The 15,914-nt window shown below is 47.3% G+C and overlaps 1 protein-coding gene across 6 annotated transcripts in view; it reads left to right on the top strand.

The window, feature by feature from the left end:
* Positions 1-15,914, top strand: part of klar (klarsicht) — a 139,221-nt gene that overhangs the window by 108,041 nt on the left and 15,266 nt on the right. For 2 of the 6 annotated variants that reach the window (XM_015186954.2, XM_001354214.4), the window contains exons 7-10: positions 9,321-9,614; positions 10,115-10,894; positions 12,292-13,002; positions 14,249-14,452. In XM_015186954.2, coding sequence (XP_015042440.2) covers positions 9,321-9,614; positions 10,115-10,894; positions 12,292-13,002; positions 14,249-14,452 — 1,989 coding nt within the window. The remainder of the gene's footprint in view (positions 1-9,320; positions 9,615-10,114; positions 10,895-12,291; positions 13,003-14,248; positions 14,453-15,914) is intronic. The other 4 variants (XM_015186956.2, XM_015186955.2, XM_015186953.2 and 1 more) reach the window with 3 other exon arrangements.

Genomic DNA, 15,914 nt, shown 5'->3' with positions numbered 1-15,914 from the left:
TTTCTGCACTGCACTGCACTGCAATGCACAGCACTTTCGGCTCTCTGATGCAATAATTTGCATCCTCCTCCTGCTCTCCGCTCTCCGCTCTGCGATCCCATGGATAATTTGTGCGGCTGCATGTGGGCGCTGGATCCCCCCCCGGGGCGCTGTGGCAAATTTTCAACACTTTCCTGACGCGCTGCCCCCAAAGCGGGAGATTTGCTCTACATTGGCCATGCCCCATGCCCCATGCCAGGCCGCACCATGCCACTAATTTCTGGCCATAAAGGATAAGCTCCATCAGCAGCCGTGGCCGCGGCCGCGGCTAAAGACTTCAAACGAAGGCGACGACAACTCCTTAACAGCCGGAACAGAAAAACGGATAACAAACCGCTCAAAAGGGGGCTGCGAGGCGGCTCTAAATGTCATACAATGTAGACACACTGAGAGAAAAAGTCTAGGAGTATGAAATGTTGGAGATTTCTTTTATACCCAGTAGGGATCTATCAGATCTTTCTAGAAGGAAAGCCCTCCAATATCGGATGGGAATCTTTTGCCTTTGCAAGGAATTGCCTTTAAAGATCAGGGGATTGTAGGAATTCTTGGAATGTTTCATTTCAATCAGGATCTCCGATCATTTCTGGACCATCTCTTGGAATGCCTTGGAGTGCCTCCAAATTGCCTCAAGTTTCGCTCTGTGTAGTGCCTGAAACTGAAACCCCCTCAAGGAATACTGAAATGTGGGACTGTAAAGATGAGTTCTCCATATTGTAGCTCTGTTTTTTTCTCAGTGTTTCGGACTACAGCGCATATGTTTCTCCTTCCTTCTCCGCAGATCTCTTCCCTTCTCGCCTTCATCAGAGGTAAGGGGTCATAAGTAGCTGCCATAAAGAAATATGTTTATATAAAAAAAATATAAAATCAGAAAAGCAGTAAACAGCAGGAAAAAAAACCCAACTCGAGAGAGCGCGAGGGTCGAAAAGTAAAAGTGAAATTTATGCGCCCTCAACTCCTCAGAGTTCACGAAAGTCAGCTCCGTTCAGAAAACGGTAGACTGCTCCGAATCCCAAATGAAAGTGACCGAAATGAGGCAGAGAGCAGGCCGGAGAGCAGAGCAAATGAAAATAAACCAAATCAAATTTACGACGTGCCCCGTGCCCGTGCCTGTGTCTGGACTACGGCAAAAGCGACACAGAAAACCAAAATTATATACTTTTAATACTTTATTTTTCTGCAAAGTCGACGACTGGACGACTGGACGTCTGGACGCCTGACATTTGTAGTTTTCGAGTTTCGATTTGTGTAAATGTTTCCTTCCTTTGCTGCTTCCTCTGTTCCTCTTCTTTCCTTGGGAGCCTCTCGGCAGAAACAAAGACCATCTTTGGGGTCCAATTATATTGTGGAAATATGTTCATTTACAAGCCATAAAGTGTGATGGCAATACCTACTCTCATTAGGAATGTATGAGAGGAAGACTCATATCTGCGCGAGCGGGCGAAGCGAGTGGGCAGGGGTCCTGCCAGAATAGAGTGCTCCGATTTGGATATAATTAGACACAATCGTGTGGAAACGCACCCAATGAATATGGAATATCTGTTTAAAGCTTCTCCTCTTTCCAACCTGCAAGTAGAGCGAGTGGGCAGGGGTCTCCTCCTCCCCAAGCAGCCTCTAAGCCCCAAGGTAAGGGTATTCATGCTCCTATTCCCGAACAAGTTTTTTTTTTTGAAGTTAAACAAATGCAATGGAATTGCATTGAATTATGCCTCATTATTGTTATGATTATTATGATTTGTGGCTGTGGCTCCACTCGCCTGCACTCCCCAGCACTCCCCTCTCCCTCCTTCAATTATGTTGTTTATTCTTGGGAAATGTTGTTTGTTTTGCAGACCCCAGGATGGAGGGGGGTATGGGGTATGGGGTCTCTTGTATGGGTTGAAGGTTAAAGTAGAGTGTGGGAAACATCTGTCGATCTGTTTGAAAGGGAAAAGATATCGCATTCTTTGCGGAAAGTGGGGGGCCTTGGGGGCTTTGTCAAGACTTTAGCCTTGAGGAAATTCTGCTTCCCCCCGCGCTCCACGCTCCACGCTCCCCTCTCCACTCACCACTCTCTCCGTCTCGCAATTAATGTCTATCAATAGTGAATATTTTCTTGAATATTTATCCACTTAATTGGCCCATCATTTGGCTGGTTTGTTAACCCATCAAGACATCAATCAAAGAGCGGCATAAATCAATCCACAATTCGACTACCAGTCTGCAAGTCCACACCCAAAAAAAAAAAAAACAACAACAACAACAACAAAAAACCCCCGCAACAAATATGCAAATTTTGAGTTTCGGTGTATTTGAGGCACGAAACGAGGCTTTAAAATGAGTGAATGCAAATCGCATAATAATTGACAGACAGAGAGGGAAAGAGAGAGTGAGTGGGGGAGGGGGTGGGTGGGGAGGGGATACCATTTAGCCTGGCTGTGGCAGTCACGTCGGAATCGAATCGGAACTGCAATTTATGTGCCTGTTGAATGGTTGAATGTTTACACATGTTGCAGGTTGCACGCCGTCTCTGTCTCTGTCTCAGTCTCTGTCTCTGTCCCGGAAAGCTGCGAAAAATTCAATCACAATAATTATGTTAAATAACCCCATGAATGCAGAGTCAAGACAAGGCGTGGCCACACCCCCGAAAATCGACACAGAAACACGGAAGACGCAGGCCACGGCGGGCCTTGCCACGCCGCACAATGGGGCTTACTTTTAGTGGAAACCAAAACTAAAAACTAAAAACCAAAAACTTTACACTTAAAACCAAAACGGTTTTATGTAGAGTCTTTTTTTGGCTCAATACTAGGCGTAATTACTGCCTCTGCCACTGCCTCTGCCTCTGGTCGTCGTCCAGGTCTCACTTTCATTCGCGGGGGGTCCAGCGGCCACGTTGCAACGTTGCCGAAGTAATTAGCCGCAAGCTGGCCGCAAAAAGAAAAAGATTATAATAAAAATGGTAACAAAAAAAAGGAAAAATATAAAAAAAAGTTTTGGGGCATCATGAAAAACCTCTAAAAGCTGGCAAATGAAAGGAAGACCAACATTTGATGCTCTTCGAAATGGAAATGGAGCTCTCATGAATGATAAATGCTATAATACGATTCGTTGACGATCATATTTTGTTACTCTCGAAGATCGCATGATCGGATACCCTGAGGATACCCTGAGATTGGGTTGATTAAAGATGCAAAATGAAACCAAGACTTACCGTGGAATACCTTTAAAATATATCCCATATTTGGGGACCATTCTATATAGGGATTGATATAGGGAAACCAATCTTAAGGGTTCCAGTGTTTGCAGTGCCTACAGCCTAAAGAAGGATCTGTGAAAACTTTCACAAAGGTTGAAGAAAAGGTTCGTAAATGTTCTGAAAAGTCAGAGTAAATAAGACTTGGAAAAGGCAGGGAATAGGCTAGGAAAAGGGCAAGGAAAAGTGGTTCTGTTAGAGAGGAATACTTTGCATAGAAAAATATTGAAAGCCAGATTCGATTCAGTAGGATTTTGATGCTGATCAGGAATACATACCATATGCTCTATATAAGTATATGTGGACATTCCTTCTGGTGACAAGCCGTGCCAAAGGTGTCCGCAAAACCATCATACCCTCCGATGGAGCCCCCCTGAAAATGGTTTTATAATGCATGTGCAACAAAACACTCCCCCTTCTATCACTCTTGCTGCCACGCCACTCGACTCTCTTTCTGCCTCTCTCTCTATCTCTCTCTCTCTCTCTCTCTCTCCCTTCTATCAGTCTTTCTGCCTCTCCCTCGGTGTGCCCGAGCCCGACTAAAAGCCACCGTTAGTTGATCTAGTTTCTGGCCAAGATAATGACAGATTGCTGGACCAGCAGCAATATTCCTTTGGGGCTTGCTGCTGCCTCTAATGTCTGATGCCTGATGCCTGATGATCTCTTGCCTTGATCTTGTTTTTCCTCCGCTGTGTTTTTCCTACGTTTTTCAATTACCGCAGCTAATGTTGATTCCCACTTAAATGGTTCATTATTTTATGGTTCGATGGGTGGCCCGCTCGCCCGTCCCCCCCTCTTTCCCCGCCCGTCTATATAATCACTAAGAATTGGTGGCATTCTTGAGGCATTTCTGTCCTCTGTTTTTTTTTTTGTCTGTGATTTCTTTTTGTTGTGTGGATTTTTTATGGATTTATGTACAGCTTTTGTTGGTCAGCAAATTGATTTATGATCGCCCCACAATGTGTGGCAAGCGATGCGGCGGCGGCGGCGGCAGCGGCGTCCATAAGGAAACTCTAGAATAACAATCTTGGCATCAATTGCCAGCCAGCCAGCCAGCAGCCAACCAGCCAGCAGCTGTTGTGTTAAACGCTCAAGATTTCCTCTATAGATCGAACAAAAGTTGAGAAATTACCAAGCGGGAAAGTTGGGGCTGGAGAGAGGAAACGAGGGGGGGAAAGCCTCCCCACCCCTGCCCCCATCCGATGGGAAATGCTAACAAATGAGAGCAATATGACTGTACAAAAGGCAGGCGGTGTGTCTCCGGGTGTCGTGTGGCAACATCTTTGAGACATCTTCGAATGGGGGCCTGCCGCTGCCGCTGCCGCTGCCACTGCCACAACTGCTGTCGGAGGCCCCTATTGACATTTCCAAATGTCAAATTGCGACTTTTGTTTGCTGCCATTGTGTTTCGGTAACGCTTTTTTGATTCAACTTGCAATTGTCAATTTTTCATTTGAATTTCCATTTGCTTGTGGCAGTTGCAGTTGCAGTTGCAGCAATGTTACCTGTGGCTGTGGCCCATAAATCAAAGCAACACCTTTGCAAAACGAGCAGAAGGAGGAGGTCTACCATTCGCATGGATACCCCTTACTAGAAAATGGATCTGAGAATGCATCTAAAGGTGATCTAGAGGGATTCCTTCAAGCCCATAGCCGTCCTTATCCGATTGATTCCGATTCCGATGATTTTTGTATGCATCCAAAATTGTGTAGAGCACAAGGCTTGATTTTCCTTTAATCCCTATTCTTTTCGGGATTTATGTAGATTATATAGAAACCAAACTTCCAAGATCTGCATAGGTGCTCCCAAACGCAGCTATCGATACCCTGGAAAAGCAGGGTACACAGATCCCCCCCTCCCACTCTCGCACTGCCCCCATGTGCGCCCCCTACGGACTGCCTCTCCTGCAAGGTAAAGTCCATAAACAACCTGCAAATTATGAGCAATTGCGTGGCTTAAGAATCGGGCATTAGCATCTCTCTGCGTGGGCTCGGCGCTGCGGCACAGGCGTGGGGGCAACACCCACGCTAGAACTGGCCACGGACTCCACTCCACTCCACTGCACTCCACACTGCCCCAAGAGTGTTGCCGGCAACATGTTGCACTGTCAACATATTAGGGTCAAAGAGGGGCTTTTGTGGAGAACAAGAACGAGCGAGGAGAGCCAGAGCCCAGAGTCCAAAGCCCAGACATAAAGTGAAAATATGCAAACTATGGCCGACGGCCTGTCGATGTTGCAGATGTTGCAGCACAGAGGCACAGAGATTATGCTGGCATGGGGCACGGCCGCAGCACCAAATGGAGCGTCGCGGAGAAGCCTCTCTTTCTGTCTGCTTTTCGTTGTTTTTTTTTTTGTTTTTGTTGTTTGCTAAATTTAGCATCTAATGCGATTTGTAATAGTTGAGCTAAATTGCGGGGACGTTGTCCAATGTTGTGGCACGGCTCGGCTCGGCTCGGCTCTGTGGCTGTACCAGGAAATGTTTTGCGCAGCCACCACCAGCACCAGCACCAGATATCTGCCCCAAACAGCTCTCCCCCAAGCAGCGGCTGCAGCAGCGGCTGCGGCAGCAACAATGAAAGTAATAATATTGTCGCTGCTACAGCGGGTGGGGATTGTGGACTGTGGTGCATGTTGCCCGTTTTCCATATGACTTGGAAATTGTTCATGTTGCTGCATGTTGCCTGCATGTTGCCTGTTGCCTGCTTGTTGCCTGTTGCCTGTTGCCTGTGTGCGGGTTGTCAACGCTCCTCTGTGTTGCTGGTGTCTGCAATTTTTGTCGCGCCATCGGAGAGTTTTGTAGAGTCTTTTTTGCTGTCAAAATTCATTGAATGTTTGCTGGCGAATTAAGTAATTGTTGGGGGAAATTATGAATGCTTGCAGGAAGAGCAGAGATGCCGATGGAATAGTGCGGGTATCCATGATATCTCCATCTCCTCGGACCCCGAAAGAGGCTTCATTTAGTAACAAAACATTAATTTTTAGTATCCCCCATAAATGGAAAATAAATGCATATGCAGCGAATGCAACTCACGTTTTTATGGCATGATAATTATAGAGTCGTATGCTAATGAAGACTGTACCTGCGACCAATCGATGACACGAAGCCGTTTAGCGATAATTAATCGCTGGCGTGTGTGAGAAATGCATAATTTCCATATGAAATGGAAATGGAAATGAAAATGGTAGCACACGGTACACAATGAGGAGAAACACAGAAAAAACAGTAGCAATTGTTGTGGATTTTCCCACAGTTTTCCCAACGCCCCCCTCCCCAGCCTCACAAAACGTATCGATTGTTATCGCTCTGGTTTATCGCTCGCTCGCTCGCTCGCTGGCAATGACATGAAAATTGTGACAGAGCAGCAGAAATTGCGTGTCTCGAGAGCGATAGAGATCCAGATCTCCGGGCAACCTCTGAATGACAGAGTTCCAGGAGAGAAACCACCTTTCGAGGCCCCTAAATGAGGTGCTAAGCGATGGCCCCGTGGAACGACTGCGACGACACGTTCACAGGGGCACACGAGGGACGTGCCTTGGGGTCTAGCCTCCATACGTTATAGAGAGTGAGGAGGAGTTCCCCTGAACTTAATTTCCAACTAAAAGCAGAATCTAGCAAAGAAGGAAGAGAGAGAGAGAGAGAGAGAGAGGGAGTGGGAACCCTCTTCAACCGAAATGGAAATGGAAGTGGAAGGCGTTACCTTCATCTTTTGATGATCTTCTCGAGGTTGAGGCCCCTCCCTTCCAGCCTCCCAGCCTCCTAGAGATTCGAGTTCTACTCCATTCGTGCCCCCGCCACTCTCGTTCTGCTCCCCTCTCTGATCTTTACATAAAAAGAACATAAATTTGTGGTAAACCCAAAACACCACTGTGGGTAGTCGATCGTTTCGGAGTTTCAGGGTCTCCCAACTAATCTCTTGTTGAGCTCTCATCCGTGTACCGTTTGTCAACGGAGTTTTTCCGCTTAATTTGTACTTTATTGAGATTGAGATTGAAGTTGTACCAAATTGGATGTAGATTTCGATTGAGATGAAAGCGTGACAGAGTGAGAGAGAGAGAGAAACAAATTAGAGATGTTTCGGGAGATCAAAGATTGCATCACACAAATGCGGGTGATATGATAATTTAGAGAAAGTCCAGCAACAAGTTGATGATCAAAATTGGGGTGGGAGGCGATCAGATTACCGATTACTGATCAGATATTCGATTGGTTGGGGATACCATTAGTTGTTGATGGAAATATCATCAGCTTGAGATCAAGAAAGATGTTTCTTTAGGGAGTGCCATCGATTCGGGAATCTGCATTCAATATCTGAGGGAATCCCCCACTTTCCGCCAGGCTTATCCCGTCAAAAGATACACAAAAAGATTCCCAAGATTCCATAGTTTTCCTATCTTTTTTATGGGCGATTTCTAGGCCCTTTAACTGATTGAGTTTACCGATTAATCCATAGATTGTTTTTCGCGTAGTCCATTGTTTATCCCATCTTCATCATTCTCCAAAGGGGGATCTTTGTTTATTTGGTCTACATTTCACCTCTTTTGTTGGCACTAAACGGTTGTTGCCTTTTGCCCATAAACAAAAACAAACAAAAAGCAAACGAAGAGGCGCCACAGCACAAAGTGGGGAAGGAGGAGCAGGAGGAGCAGCAGCAATTGGCCATAAATCATCTGGACAATTAGGTACATAATCTGCCTGTCTGTGTGTGTGTCTGTGTGTCTGTCTGTCTGCGTTGCCTGATGGCTGACCTTCGACGAAACAGCCTTCTTCAAGTGGAACATTTCTCAGAAACATTTCCCACCCCGAAAAGCTACACCAAAATGACGCAAATCCAAAAAAGTAAAAACTGAAACGGCGAACAAAAACATTAAATTGTTTGGCCAAAAGACCATCTGATGGCTATAAAAGCCATTCCCCAGTCCCCAGTACCAGTACCAGGCCATACCATTCCACAGCTGATTGCACAGATCATTTTCGAGGGGGGGCTAGATCGGAGGAGGAGGAGGCTGGGGAGGGTTATGGGGAGGTCTTTGCTGGGGTTAATTGTGGAATTTCGTATTTAAATTTTAATAGAGTGTTGAGACCAGTGGTTTTACAGTGTGTAACATGGCGATGGCGATGGCGATGGCGATGGAGATGGCGATGCGAATGCTGTGCCATGAGGTAATGCTAATGCGGATAGAGCAAGGTCATTCGAGGTTAGCGGACGGGGGGGGATTGGGGGGTTGGCAGACTATTTCTCTTGTAAAAAGCGAAAGAAACACAAGCATTTTTCAAATATTTACCATCAAGGCCTCTTCAGACGTCTCCATCTCGCGGTGCCACATCACGAGTGGGTGTGTACATAAAAAGAAAAGCGAAACAGCGAAAGAGGGATAACGAATGTCCACGAAATGCTCTATCCCAGGCAACCGACCGATGGGCGCTGCTGGACGACTTTAGAAAGTGGTTATATCTTGACTTTCAAAGATTTAACGCACTCCCAATGGATCCACCAAGGAAATACAACCCTAGAAAGAGTATCTATAACACATTTGCCGCCTGTTGTCCGCCTGCTTATCCCACAATCTGTCTGGAGGCAGACAGCAGACAGGAGACAGCACCAAGTGTTTGGTGGCCTGGCCTGTCCTGTCCACCCGCTGATCCAATCCGAAATCCCCAGTCCAAGTCCAAGACTCTTTCGTGTGTCGACAATTGAAAGCAATTATAATTTTAGTCAACATATGGAAGAGGAAGCTCAGTCAGCGAATGGTTACGTGATGGAAAACAGGAAAACAGCGCCAAACAGCTCAAACCTGTGGGAAGGAGACGACTGTCCAGCACCCGTAGAGTCTTTTCCCAGTTTCCCAGAGAAAGATGAAAGATGAAGATCAGATCAGAGTGTAGAGTGTGGAGTGTGGAGTGTGGAGTGGAGAGTTTTTGGCCAATTAAAAGTGGCGAAACTTCATATTTGTGCATACAACTTTATTGGACTGCTTTAGCCTTACAGCCTTTAAGCCCACTCAACAATCTAAGGAAAACCCATTCATTATCTTGATATTTTGTTGCAGAATGGTTTGGACGACGACGACGACGACGAGGACGTGGACGAGGACGACACCGAAGACGATTCATTTGGCTACGAGGGCGAGGGCGATGCCGCCACCGAAGACGATCTGAACGAGGTCAATTCCGATCTAGACTTGGAGCACGAACAGGACCAGGACCTGGAGAGTGAGTTTCTGGAGAACTCCCTGCCGGAGCTGATACTGCAGCGGTGCCACGTGGTTGCGGCCACGGAAATCGTCGTACAGTCGTCGCACATCTCTCAGGATCAGCCACGCGATTGTCTTGCATCCCAAAAGGTAAGCGATGTCCCCCGGACCCCTCCTCCCTCCTCCTCCTCGAGGATTTGCATATCGTTATGCTGTATGCTGAATGCATGTAGTTGTTTGTGTTTCTTGTTGTACGTACGAGTACTCGTACTCGTACGAGTAGTTGTTGCATGCCTCCTCCTTCTACAGTATTGTCAACTTTTGTTACTTCGAATGCCATGAACCTAACCCAAAAGCCCAAAGCCCCAGAACCCCAAAACCCGATCCCCGAGCCCAAAAACGGCGGACAGTTATCCGCCACCAAAAAAGGCAGCAAAGAATACTTAACAAATGATCTGAGAAGATCTTTCTGATCTTTCCAAACCAAAGAAAAACAAAAACGAATCCAAGTTGGCAGCACTCTAGAGGCAGAGCTCTGCCATATCGCATATATCCCATATATACCAATCCCTTCCCTCCCTGTGTGTTGCATCTGCCCCTCTGAATCTAACAACCTCCCCCCCCTATCGCTCTCTTGTTGTTGTCTGTAGCCCGGCGATGAGGCCGACGAGGAGCTAGAGGAGGAAGACGACGAAGAAGACGCAAATTTGGGAGCCGATGTGGTGGATTTTTTGATTGGAAAACGCCGCCATCCGCATCCCCTCAACCATCCCCACACCGCCCACACCAAGGGGGCAGCCACATTGACCGACTTTGAGGCAGACTCCGAGAGCAGCGACCTCGAGCAGGTGCAACAGCTGAGCCGCCGCGGCGTGGGCCTATGCAACAGCCGCCGGGCGCCACCCTTGATTGCCACACAGATCGTGGAAATGTCACAGAACGGGAACGGGCACGGGAACGGGAACGGCATTAGCAGCAGCAGCAGCCACTCGGCCATGCTGCAGCAGCGTCACAGTTTGGGCAACAAAATGCTGCCCATACAGATATCGAGTGGCGGCAACAGCAAGTCGGCTGGGGGCAAGAGCATTGCCGTGGCCGTGATCACGCCCAATTCGCACGGCAACACCAGTCACGGGCACGGGCACGGCCACGGGCTGGGGCACAGTCACGGGCACGCCATGGGCCATGGACATGGCCTGAACGAGCTGAACAAATCGCCGCTGGGTCTGCGGAAGACGACCCATCGGCATAATGACACATCAAAGTTCAATAGGTCGAACCGCAAGTCGAAGAACTGCGCCATCTTCTACTTCAAGCATTTGGACACGGACAACGAGCAGTCGGCGGCAGCGGAATGCAGCGATCTGCCCAGCGAAGATGATCCCCAGATTGGAGTTGGAGTTGGCGTCGGAGTTGGAGTTGGAGGCGACGTAAGTGAAACCCCACAATCTCTGGGTCTCTTCTCTCTCTCTCCCTCTCTGGGTGTCAGTCTTCGAGCTTAGTTTTTTTTTCTTTTCTTGCGTGTGTGTGTCGGTTACGGGTCATCATCTGATCATCATCACAGGCAAAGGTGTTCCGTCACGTCTGTCTCCATCCACATCCACATCCATGGAGTGGAGTGCCCGCCCCCATCGTCCCTCGTCCTCCACAGGCTGTAGCCCACTAATTAGCATGCCTCCCTGTACCATAAGTAACTAAACAGAACGATCTATCCAACTAACTTCTATATACTATACGTACTTTTAATGTATTTTTGGCATGCCTAACTAAATTCTCTTGAAATATTGATGTTCCATCTTACGGTAGTCTTCATTTTCAACTAAAACCAACATCGCTCGAACCATTAATCATCTAACCAACAACAAAAAAAAAGTTCATTTAAAAAAAAGAGAGCCATGTGTTTCTTTTAGAAAAGAGAAACAAAAATCTATTATTTATTATAGAATTGAGAGCGATGGCTTTTTGAAGACCTGTTCAGTCCATAGATGGTTCTGGCACCGCTAAAAACCATCTACATTAGGAAGCTTGAAGATCTTTCTTGCGGAAACATAAAATACTCGTAGATTTATCTAAGCTTGATTTCAATATCCCAGTTCTTTTCATTCTTCAAAGAAAGGGCCTTTGGAAAGCCTTAAACTGAAAGACAGATGATTTCATTTCCGATTGTTCTCTTCGAAACTCCCCAAAAGATCTCTCATGATCAAGTAAAAACAAGTCGGAAATCTTCTTGAAGATGAGATCTTGCGCTTAAGGTCTGTTCCAACTTCGGGATATCTCTCTCCCTCTCTCCCACTCTCCTACTCTCCTTCTCTCCACAATCTTCAGCGTTCAGGCGTAATTTGTTTGTTCATCTGTCTGTTCTGTGACTTCTGTCCACAGTCCTTTCCTCCATCTATCTCCCACATTGTCCCCCACACCAGCCCCCACAGCCAACAACAGACTGACTTCTGGGGTCGTCACCATCCCAAATGGAAATAAATTGCCAGCAAAGACAAAGTCACAGAGAGACGGAGAAGAGGCGTTGCCCCAAGTCCTCTACATGTCTTTGCGGCGAGATGCTGATTCAAAGCTCATGTGCAGCAGCACGTTGCAAGTTGCAAGTTGCCAGTTGCAAGTGTGCCTGTGCCTCTGCCTCTGTCTCTCGTACAATTTGCCATTTTGCGCAAGTAACGCTAATTAAACTTCATTTTCTACCACTTCATCTTCATCTGTTGGGTTTTTCTTTTGGTTTTCCACTGATTTTAATGTTTCATTCCGTTTCCCTTTGCCACACGGCTCCTCTCTCTCTCTCTCTCTCTCTCTCTGGATGTTGCACACAAATATATAGATACTGAAATCGGCTGATGCCTCATCGGATGACGACGACGAGGGTTGGCACTACACTGCAACTGCCACTGCCACTGCCACTGGCACTGCGGCCACTGGAACAGCTTTGGAAGCCACTGGCACAACGATTGCGGATGGTCTGCAGTCGACGGCCGTTTCTTCAACAACTTCTTCGGGGGGAACAGCATTGCCCAGCGACGACTCTGATAAGGAGAACAAGGAGGCTTTGGTTTCTACGACAACCACAGCGGCATCAACAACATCAGCAGCAACAGCAGCATCTGCCACAGTTGTTGCCACAACAACAGCGGCAACAAGCAGCAACTACGACAGCAGCAGCGCCTGCTCCTCGTCCAACTCGAACGGCAGACACACAGAGACCTCGGCCACCTCGCGAGTCACTCAGATGCAGCGCCCCATGGACCTGGTCATGCAGCATCAGCAGCAGCAGCACCAGCAGAAGTTGCAGATGCAGATGGAGTTCCAATCCAGCGACAGACACATCATTAGCAACAACAATTGCTACAGCCACAAACACTTGGATTCAGCCAACAACAACAACGAGGAGGGGGCAACACACGATGCCGCAGATGCAGATGCAGATGCAGATGGATCCCGAGGAGCAGAGGTGGAGCACCATCGGAAAATGGGGGGCGTTGATGAGACAACCGCTGATATGGCAAATGGAAATGCCACCAAATCTGCCCAGCAGGTGAGTGATACGAAGAGATATACTACAATACTTTATGGAATTGGGTTGAAAGATTGTTCATCAGAGGTCTGTATGATGGGACTCTTCTAGGGGGTAGAACAAGGAATAGAAAGCAAGGAAATCAGCCATTAATGATGGATCTATGAGAGTGGAAGCCAAGCTAAACGAGAGAGAGAGCTCTGCTTGAAGTATATTTATGACCAGTGAAGCATGGAACCAACTAGAACTCCAAGTAGGAGAGAATCTAATGAGGAATTATCTTGGGGAATAAGTTCATGTGTTTGGTGTGACACTAGGGATCTGAGAGAAAGGAAAATCCAAGGAAATATCAGCCATTGGCACCTTATTACGAGAAGTACAAACAGATCTGTTTAGAGAACAGGAATCATCTTCTATTCAAAGTGTTCCGTGAACCCTTTTTTGCTCAATTCTGGGAGAACCCTCCATGGCTCCCAGTTTAATCTCCCACTGTCCAGCGATCTCTGGCTGCCATTTATAGACCAATACAAATCGAATTCGATCCTAGAGACCAGAGCCGGTTCCCACAGTCAGTCAAGTGTCTGTCTGTCCGTCTGACTGTCTCTCTTTTGGCCATGTCTGTCTCTGGCTTCGGGTCTGTGCCTCTGTGTCTGAGTCTGTGTCCGTGTCCGTGCCTGTGCCTGTGACTTGTGTCAATAAAAGAGTTTTGGTTTTGTTTGCAGAATGCATGGAGGGCGAGGAAGGAGGCTTTTGAGTAAAGCTCTTACAAAAGGGGTCGTATCGTATGTATAGCATTTTCAATAAATGGTAAACCCCGGCGAATGATTAAGCAGTTGGGTTAATGAAAGCGAATCATGCACCGACTCCTGCCATTCGAAATGGGAACGAGGAACGACTGGGAGACTGGGAGATTGGGAGACTGGGAGACCGACCTGCCTTCGATCGATGACTACCGACATGCCATGTCGTGGTCCAGGAAAAACGTTCATTTCGGAGGCTCGGGAAATTGAAATTGAGTTGAGCACGTCAAAAATGGGAAAGTACTCGCGTACTCTCGTACAAAATTACTTGGGAAACGTGTGATTTATTTCTTCATTCAAACCAAATGAAACGAAACAATTGAAAGGGACAGTACGGGTACGGGTAGACAGGGATTTATACTAGGGAAATTCGCGAGGAAACTGTCAATCTTTTGGATAGAGTCATGATTTAACATTACATTTTCCTCACTGCTCTCTCCTCTCTCTCTCACTCGCTCTGCCACCAGCAGCATTTCTATAGCCGTGCGGACATTTGCAACATCAGCGTGTGGCCCAGCGAGGCAGCAGCGGGAGCAACAGCGTGTGGCACCAATGGCAATCGGCATTTGCCTCCACGATCCCCAGCAAAGTCTGCGAAATCATCAAAGTCGCAGGCCAGCAGCAGCAATGCCACCATGTCGGCCTCCATGATGCTCTCCTCTCCAGTCAAAGTGAGTATCTCTCTCTCTCTCTCTCTCGCAAAGAGGAAGGAAGTGGAGCTTCCTTTTCTTGGACTCTTGGACTCTAAGAGGCTTTATGGCTTTCTCTATGGCTTGGGGGGTGGGGGGGCTGGAGTGCTCTCCAGATGGGATCTAATATAATTTCTACTTTTGATCTCCCAGGCGGCTTCTTAGTTTCGGTTTCAGTTTCGGTTTCCCTTGGAGTCCGATCGATCCATCGCTTCATCGAACATTGGCCTATCGATGCTGGTGGTCCGCTATAGCCCGGTGTGCGTGTGTGTGTGTGTGCGTTCGAGTCTCAAATTTCTCTAATCTCCTTTTGTGGTCAACATTTTTCGTGTAAATTCGCTGGTAAAACATGCACGAGCATGTCCCTGGCAGGCGCTGACAACGTGCTTGCCATTTAATGGAGTGTAAGCGATCATCTCATCGCATCGCATCTTTTCGGGGTAATGCGATCTATGGCTCAGTGGAGCACAGCAGAGTGTGGGTGTCTGTCTCTCTGTATCTCTTCCTCTCTTGGTAGTCCCCCTCTTGCCTTCCATCGATCATTTGTCGCTGCCGCTTGCTGCCCATCAATGTCTGTCGTCCAACGTGTTTGACACTGGACACTGGACACTACTCTCACTTTCCATTCCGAACCCCAACCACAACATGTTGCGCATAGGCTTGGGCATTTGCATTTGCATTTGTCGCCCGCCGATGCACGCAATTTTCTCTACGCTCCAGCCGGAGGGCACTCAGTGTGGCAGGAAGGGGGCACGGAGCACGGAGCACGGGGCACGACTGCTACGCATGTGTCTACGCAGTGCAGTGCAGTGCAGTGCGTCGTTGATTTATTGAGAGTGAAATTTTGTGCAGCTTTGATTAATTTTGACAAATTTCAACCGAAACCAAAAACCCAAAACCCAAAACCTGAACATGAACCTGAACTCCAGTGGAAATCACGCGTAATACATATATCAAGTCACCTTCTCCCAAAAGAGATCTCCCAGATAAGGAAAGGCCATGCCGCAGAGCAATGACGTTGGAAATCAAGCGCGAAAAATTCAATTATCTTATCGATGGACACAAATGATTTGTGTTTTTCGGCAAATAAAAAATCAAAACATAAAGAAATAAAAAGAAATGAAAAGAGATATAATAGACAATGAGCGATTATTGTAGAGAGATATAAACGTTTTTACTGTCGCGGTAGAGGGGGACAGAGGGAGAGTGGGAGATACTAGGGATAGTTGAAGGAGAGCGCCCATAGGCTCCTCCGCTCGTGTCACTCTTAATGGCAGTTGCTCTCTCAAAGATTTAACCGATTTCACATTGATTTTTTGCGCTGCCATTATCTTATCTAGCTGTCGCTTGTTCCCCCGCTGCACACCCGCCCCCACTGCCCCCGGCTGCCCCACTCACACCCTCTCGGGGCTATTATCAAACGCATTTCGGTTCGACAGTTTAT

This window comes from Drosophila pseudoobscura, chromosome X (genome assembly GCF_009870125.1).
Source record: "Drosophila pseudoobscura strain MV-25-SWS-2005 chromosome X, UCI_Dpse_MV25, whole genome shotgun sequence".
Lineage (NCBI taxonomy): Eukaryota > Metazoa > Arthropoda > Insecta > Diptera > Drosophilidae > Drosophila > Drosophila pseudoobscura.
The sequence above is the reverse complement of the archived record's forward strand: the minus strand, read 5'-3'. Positions and strand labels throughout refer to the sequence as shown.